Raw genomic sequence first — 8,065 nt, forward strand, 5'->3', positions numbered from 1 at the left:
TGGCTTGATGATTGTCAACTGGGGCCTTTTCGGTCTGCACTCAAAAAAAGTCCTCACATTTTAAATTAGTTTGATTCTACTCATCAAATACGAGTGACATGGGCCACAATCGACTGTTAGAATAACCTGATGGGATCAGATGTGCCAGCTCACACTCTCAGAATAAAGGTGTACATAGAACGATGAAAAAAACCAAAGGAACTGAATGGAACATAGAGAAGAACAATACCCATCCATCCATTAGCTATACCGCTCATCCTTTAAGGGTTGCTGGCATTGGGTGGGCGACCAGGTGGGTACACCCACCCTGGACGGGTCATCGGCCTGTCACAGGGCCAGAGACAAATAACCATTCACACTAACAGTCAGCTGCATGTCTCTGGACTGTGGGAGGAAGCCAAGAAAACTCACACAGACAAAGGGAGAACATGCAAATTTTTCAGAAAGACCCAGGACCTTCCTGCTGCCAAACACTTCAATACTGCGCAATCCATCATGCAATAATTTTAAATAGGCCTATAAATATTTATTTATCACCACAGCAGCTATGAAATGCTGTCCAGAATAAAACTAAACCTTTACCATACAAGCAACATTTTATAGAATGACACATTTGGAGAACAGTGACATTTAAAAAGAGCAGGTTAATCAATCGTAGTACATTTGTCACTTTTTGGCAATAAAAAAAGGTTAATTTAAGACACAACAAGAGAAAAACAACATGACTTACACAAAGATCAGGGTGCAAATTTATAGGGTGATGTCATTTCTTTGAATTTCCCAGGTTTGACTAAATACACATATCTCATAGTGACTTCAAGAAAACAATGCGTGAGACTTGGACGGAGTGACAGGGCAAAGGGTGACATCATTTTATGAAATCTGAGAGGAGCCAAGTTATCAAAACTTTTAATAAAATCCTTGAAAATTCCTCTGCACTAGTAACACTAACCACCGGTGGTTTCAACCTACCTCTTTGTGGTGGGCCAGTTTCACTTTGGCATAGCGGTGATGTTTCGTTTTGCCTGACAGCCGCAGAGTCTGTGCTGTAACTATGCACTCAGGCCATAGGTGGCCACTGTAACTGTTCATGAAGGTTCAAAGCTCATTTGTCTGTCAATCAGTCTCTGATTTACAGTTTATTACTTAGAGATAACCTGAAAGACATTTATCACCAACTGAATTCAATTAACCCACATAACATGTCACTTTCCCCTACAGTGTTCACAATGTTGTATATGGTTGTAGGCCTATTGAATTTGATCAAGAGTCAATGAATAAAATGTAAAGTATTATGTATATTTACAGTGTTTGTATTTAAACTTGTCAGAGCAAGTGGACATAGGTTATAAATGAATACTCCAAATCTGATTTCTTTTCTTGAATCGTTTAAGTATTTATTATAATTCGATTTTTAAGAAATTTCAGAAAACTAACACGAGATTCTCTCTGGGCTGTTAAGATGTTGAATGGGAGACAGGTTGGGCTGCAGGTCTGACAATATGGCAGTGAGGCCAAGACGTGTCTGACTTTACAGGACAACATAAGGTTACGAGGTAGAGCAAGTGTTTTTTATCTTGTTCGGCTTCTGAATTTGTCAGTGATTATTTAACTGCAGTTATCGAGTCTTTATTGTTTTACTGTGATGTTGTTATTAGCCCCACCAAGGAGGTTATATGTTTTCATTGCTGTTTGTCTGTCTGTCAGCAGGATCACTCAAAAGTAAATTAAACCGATTACTCTGAGAGTTTGTGGAGGTAGAGCCCGTTACATTTTGGAGCGGATCCAGAAAACGGGCGGATCCATGAATCATTTATCTCGTTCTTTAACATGGTAGGATCGGCTGTTGGCCTTTTTCTAAGGGAGGTATGGAAAGGATCATTGTTTATGAGAATTTAAAAAGTGAGAATCGTCAGGATAAGGGGAATTGTTTATTTAATAATTTCCTTATTCAAACTGTATTTTCTGGCATGGTTGGTAAAGCTGTCCACCATTTTCCTGCCATTGATACCATCTTATGTCGCTGCAAACCAGATCCTCTCTAGGTTGCACTCTGCTTTTGACGATGTCCAAACATCGTTCAATTGACTGGGGCTCACCAATTTACAATGTTTGTTCTGACTCCTGAAAAGACAACAAGAATACATTTTACAATAGAAATCACATCTGAATAACCTCACTCACAAACCAAAAATTAAGATTGGTTTCTTTGAAGAAAGAAAAAGGTTATATAAGATATTAAACTGCAGGTCAGTGGGTGAGCCACGGTTCACAAACAAGTTGGACTTCCTCTCAGAAATAGAAAATGCTGAGCTCTCTCAGAATTAGCATGATGTGGTCGCATTAAGAGAAGGGCTTCCCTCGTTTTAAAAACCTCCCCTCCTTAATTCCCCGTCATACAATATGTAAAATTCCCCTTGTGACAGGCAGAACTTACTCTATTTTCTGTCTGATTCATTTGTGGTTTCAGCATTTCCTTCCCCTTGGAACAGCATCTATTGCTTATGGTAAATGAACTATCATGTGAGTCATGCGCGCGCACACACACACACACACACACACACACACACACACACACACACACACACACACACACACACACACAGTATACATACAGTATACTTTACATATACTGTAACATACTGTAACACATAGAAAGATAGATAGATAGATAGATAGATAGATAGATAGATAGATAGATAGATAGATAGATAGATAGATAGATGTTTTTAGGAAAGCACAGACACAAGAGGGACGTCTTGATGTGCAGAAGAACAAAAAGGCAGCTGCACAGTGTCATTGTGACAACAATACATTTCTGACCTGGCTCGGGCAGTTGACCTGATATAAACAACCAAGGTTTTCTGTTTAGTTTGGATCACTTTTTTAAAAGACAGGGTAAGAGAGTTCAAGGGAACCAAGACTGACCACGAGTGGGGAAGTTAAAGCTTTCTTTCTTTCTTTCTTTTTTCCCCCATATTCATTTACTTATGGGCTCTATGGTAAGTTCTCCATGTGCCAAATAAAAGTACTTTATAGAGTCAGTTGACAGATGGTAAAAGACTCGAAAAGAAACTGCATTGTAATGGATTTTCTTTTGTCTCAAAGAGATATGTAAGAAGTATAACATTCCTGTTGAGGGAAATGACCAAAAGTTGAAAAACTATGGAACTTTGCATTTAGACAGTTCAAACACAAGAAAATGCTGATTTAAAGAAGATTTATTGCAAATTAGATCACAAGTTGTGCAAAAGCTGGTAGCTCCCCTCCCTAAAGCTTGCGGCTGCTTTTAATAGAAAACACATCGAATCAAGGTCAATGGGTTTTGACTAATTATCCCACAATGTTAAAGAATTCCTGGATTTGTATTAAAATTTTATGTGATTTTCAACGACACACTTAAGTTTCATGGTAATCCATCCAGTTGCATAATCTTGCTTACAAACAAAAATACAAACCTGGGGTGCCAGGGCCAGGGGGCACTGGCTTCATGCAGCTGAAATCTGATTGTCCTGAGTCAGCATTCAAAGAGCGGTTTTTGACCTCTAACATCGACCTCATCAATATCTGGCCAAACTATCTCCAAACGTAGCTGTAAGTCCACACAACTCTGCACAGACAATCATCGTATGGGGATCCTCAGTGGGAAGCTCAACAGATAAATACAGCCAAATAAATTGTCATATAGACGTAAACATACCGAGACATGCTTCCCTCACATGACCTTTGATCATCCTCCATGATTGTTCCCACTTGACCTCCTCTTTACTGTGAAAGGGGCTTTTTTGACAGTGTGGGGCAGCCGCAGCCAAACATTGCACGAAAACATCTGAGGACAGCTGCACAATCACAAAAGCCATGATAGCACAAGAGAAACCATTTTGCTGTGTCACCTCCTGCTGGGCCATGGTCTAATATGTTTGGACAGCTTGATGTTTGAAGTCCAGGATTCAGTCACCACTGCACCGGCCTGCAGCCCTATAAAAGCAGTGATAGATTCAACTGGAAGCCAGATGCACTTACGGTTGTTTTTTGACATCTCAGATATTGTTTTGTGACTCCCTCTGGACCAGGAAAATGTATGCAGCTGTCACGTTCGTCGTCCTCATATGCTTGACTGCCACCACGCATGCAGATCACCATCAGCCTTGTCGTAAGAATTTGTGGTTCTGTCATTTTGGTTCCTTTATTGTTAATTAATTTTGAGTTGTCCGTGTCATGTAGCTTTCTAGATCACAGATTTCCTATTTGAGTTAATAGAAAACAATTCGTTTTTTTCAGCTTAAGAATGTGTCAAGAGTACAGAATGCTGCTTAGATGTTGCTTTGCAACCGACACTGCCTGTGGCTCCATGCGCTCTGGCCGGGCCTGGAGAGCTGTGCAGGCTGGCTGGGTGCTACACCCCCTGGCTCGGTGGTGCTTTGGCCTGGCTGTGCACACTCTGGCTGAATGAAATGCAGACGTGTGCTTCTGTAGAGCTCCCTGCAACTGATGCCTGTTCAGTTGTGCAATATATACTGTCTTCTGCAGAGTTTGTACAGTTTTGTAACTATTCCTCTGTTTTGTGTGACTAATTGTATAGTTCTGTTTTATATTTATCTACTTTGAACAATAGTATAACAGGGATACAATTCTTTGGTTTATTTTATTGAAGAAGGTTGTTCTTTCAAATACGTGTGCGTGTGTTTGTGTGTGACTAATTGAACAGTTATTTTATCTAAAACAATATAACACCCAAATGGCTACTAGCGGCCCTGCCTCTAACCAACTGCTGTCTTTTCAGATTCACCTAACATGACAGGATTCATGTCTGTGGTGAGTTTTTTTTGATAATTTTTTTTAATAACACTTTTTACAGCACCAGGACAAGAACTGGAAATGTAGAATCAAACCACCACTCTTTTCTCTCTGAATGAACTGTTTGTTGTTGAATGACACCAGATGAAAATGAAGGGTGAAATGAGGGCATATGGGGCCATCACCTACGACTCGATGGCCAAGAAACTGCGGTTCAGATCAAACGAGAGCTACTTCGCAAACACCTCACTGAGTTTGGATCTGCTGATGTTCTTTGAAGAGGTACCGGTTTTCTCACTTGAATAAATGCCACAACTCACTTGAGAACTGGTTTTGCACCCTGATCTTTGAATCTATGTCTACGTCTGGCAGGGAATATTCTATGAGATCGACAGCAAAAACCAGACCTGTGAGAAAAAGACGCTGCAATGCACCATCCATCCTCTACAAATTCCTGATGACGCCAAGTTTCTGGCTACGATAAACAGCGGGAATCCATCCATTGAAGGAGAGGGATTAAAGATCAACGCGTGGATGGGATCAATGCCAGACATGAAGGGTGGGACAGATGCTGTCGAATAATGGGACTCTTCTTGTGACACTCTGTAAAGTGTGTGTCATTCATCGTTGTTTCTATCTTTCTCTTTTTCAGGCTTCTACTCCATGTCTGTAACCATGGGATGTTTGCCTGTGTTCTCAATGTACTTGGACGAGACATCATTCATGTTCAGGTTGGTTTCTTCTTCTATTTTTTAAAATGGCAATCAACACTCCAAGCATGTTTATGATATTTTCTCATATCTACTGGCTGCAGATCTCCATGTAATGTTCATATCACTTTCTCGCAGCCTTTTGGACGTTGAAAACGAGATCAAGGATCCTGATCTCCTCCTGGTGCCTTCCTTTTGCCAGGGACTGCCTTTGGAGGAGACGCCTGAAGGGACAGTGAACAGCTTCCTCAATGAGTTCATGTAGATGAGGCTTCACCAGCAGAATTACATTTTGATGTAATGAGGGGGACACGAGATATAACATGGATTATAGATGTAGTCATAATCACTAACAGTTGGTCGCTTTTCAAGTTGGTCCTGCTTACAAAACCTGTCAGATATGATTAATGGAACAATAAAATGTCAAAGCTGTCAAATGTGTAAAGAGTGAGTTCTTTCTCCCAAGATTATTTCATTGTAAAGAGTTTCATTTTGGCCTCACAGGGTACAACTTTTGACCAAGGACATGTTGCAGCAAGAGGTACATGGAAAGTTCAAGAGGCAAAACCTTTTACAGCTTTTGCATTGTGACCTGTCAAGTAAAGCTATTGTAATGAAACTTGATTTTCTAAAAATCAACATGTTTGGATCCGTCTTAGTGTGAATATTGCCCATAATAATACCAGTATTGGTGTTATTAGTATTAATAGTGTTATAGATAGTATTAACACAGAGTTTTAATAATAAATGGAGTTTTCAGGTCTGGAGGCCTGTCTATCTTTGTAAGAATAATATAACTCTGACACTTCCAAAGAAGAGAACTATGCAACATTAATAAATAAAGAAATAACAAACTGCAACAACTGACCGTGAAGGCATTAAAATGTATAATTTCTTACTTTGAAAGCTATACAATGCTAATATTATTATCAAAACTAGTTTTTTATATTCATGATTATGACTTAATGTGAACTCCTGCACCATATAACTTTTACAACAATCGTTTACACCTGCCAAACAATCAATATTATCTACAGGCGTGAATATTTTTCTGACCCTATTTACATACAATGATAGTTCATTTACCATAAGCAATAGATGCTGTTCCAACTCTCGGAAGGGGAAGGAAATGCTGAAACCACAAATGAATCAGACAGAAAATAGAGTAAGTTCTGCCTGTCACAAGGGAAATTTTACATATTGTATGACGGGGAAATAAGGAGGGGAGGTTTTTAAAACGAGGGAAGCCCTTCTCTTAATGCGACCACATCATGCTAATTCTAGGAAATAATATTTATCTATTCTAATGAACGCATATACATTATGCTTTGTTGAATCAGAAGTAGTTGCTGGGTAAAAGTTGAATAAATATGAGGTAAACATTACATCTTTCAAAAAGACAAACATATTTTGTTGTTGCTGTTTTGTTATGAATTTATTTGAATGACTTGGGCTGAATGGGGACACCATGTATTTAGGATAAAGACTTTTTAGGTTCTGATCAACGCAAAAATGTAAAATCACTATACATTTATAAAAACACCGCTTTTATCATCTTTGGAATTCACACATTTTTGGGACTATAACTGTTCCTGCAACACATTACTACATTTTTGGCTTATGTACAGTTCCCTCTGAGATTTAAATATGAATTTCAGACGTGGATGATTTCTTTTGATAAGAATAATCCAACATAGTGAGTCTAACACTGTGACAGCTTGGTGTTAATTTTCCACATACAGTGTGTGTACAGTGAGAGTGAGTGTGTGTATAGTGAGAGTGTGTGTAGTATATGTATAGTGAGTGTGTGTATAGTGTGTGTGGTGTATGTATAGTGAGAGTGTGGTGTGTAGTATATGTATAGTGAGTGTGTGTATAGTGAGAGTGTGGTGTGTGTAGTATATGTATAGTGAGTGTGAGTATAGTGTGTGTATGTGTATAGTGAGAGTGTGGTGTGTGTAGTATATGTATAGTGAGTGTGAGTATAGTGTGTGTATGTGTATAGTGAGTGTGTGGTGTGTGTAGTATATGTATAGTAAGTGTGAGTATAGTGTGTGTGTGTGTATAGTGAGAGTGTGGTGTGTGTAGTATATGTATAGTGAGTGTGAGTATAGTGTGTGTATGTGTATAGTGAGAGTGTGGTGTGTGTAGTATATGTATAGTGAGTGTGTGTATAGTGAGAGTGTGGTGTGTGTAGTATATGTATAGTAAGTGTGAGTATAGTGAGTGTGTGTTGTGAGTATGTGTATAGTGAGAGTGTGTGTAGTATATGTATAGTGAGTGTGTGTATAGTGTGTGTGGTGTATGTATAGTGAGAGTGTGTGTGTGTGTAGTATATGTATAGTGTGTGTATGTGTATAGTGAGAGTGTGGTGTGTGTAGTATATGTATAGTGAGTGTGAGTATAGTGTGTGTGTGTATAGTGAGAGTGTGGTGTGTAGTATATGTATAGTGAGTGTGAGTATAGTGTGTGTATGTGTATAGTGAGTGTGTAGTATATGTATAGTAAGTGTGAGTATAGTGTGTGTGTGTGTAGTATATGTATAGTGAGTGTGAGTA

At 39.0% G+C, this 8,065-nt stretch overlaps 1 protein-coding gene across 1 annotated transcript; it reads left to right on the forward strand.

Annotated features, from left to right (window-relative positions):
* Nucleotides 1–3,998: 3,998 nt before the first annotated feature.
* On the forward strand, nt 3,999–5,944 carry epd (ependymin). Its single transcript, XM_035178783.1, has 6 exons — nt 3,999–4,153; nt 4,784–4,815; nt 4,942–5,079; nt 5,170–5,356; nt 5,450–5,528; nt 5,646–5,944. The coding sequence occupies exons 1-6, from the start codon at nt 4,078–4,080 to the stop codon at nt 5,770–5,772; spliced, it is 639 nt and encodes a 212-aa protein (XP_035034674.1). The 5' UTR covers nt 3,999–4,077; the 3' UTR covers nt 5,773–5,944.
* The last annotated feature ends 2,121 nt before the right edge of the window (nt 5,945–8,065 follow it).

Source organism: Hippoglossus stenolepis, chromosome 15, assembly GCF_022539355.2.
Source record: "Hippoglossus stenolepis isolate QCI-W04-F060 chromosome 15, HSTE1.2, whole genome shotgun sequence".
NCBI lineage: Eukaryota > Metazoa > Chordata > Actinopteri > Pleuronectiformes > Pleuronectidae > Hippoglossus > Hippoglossus stenolepis.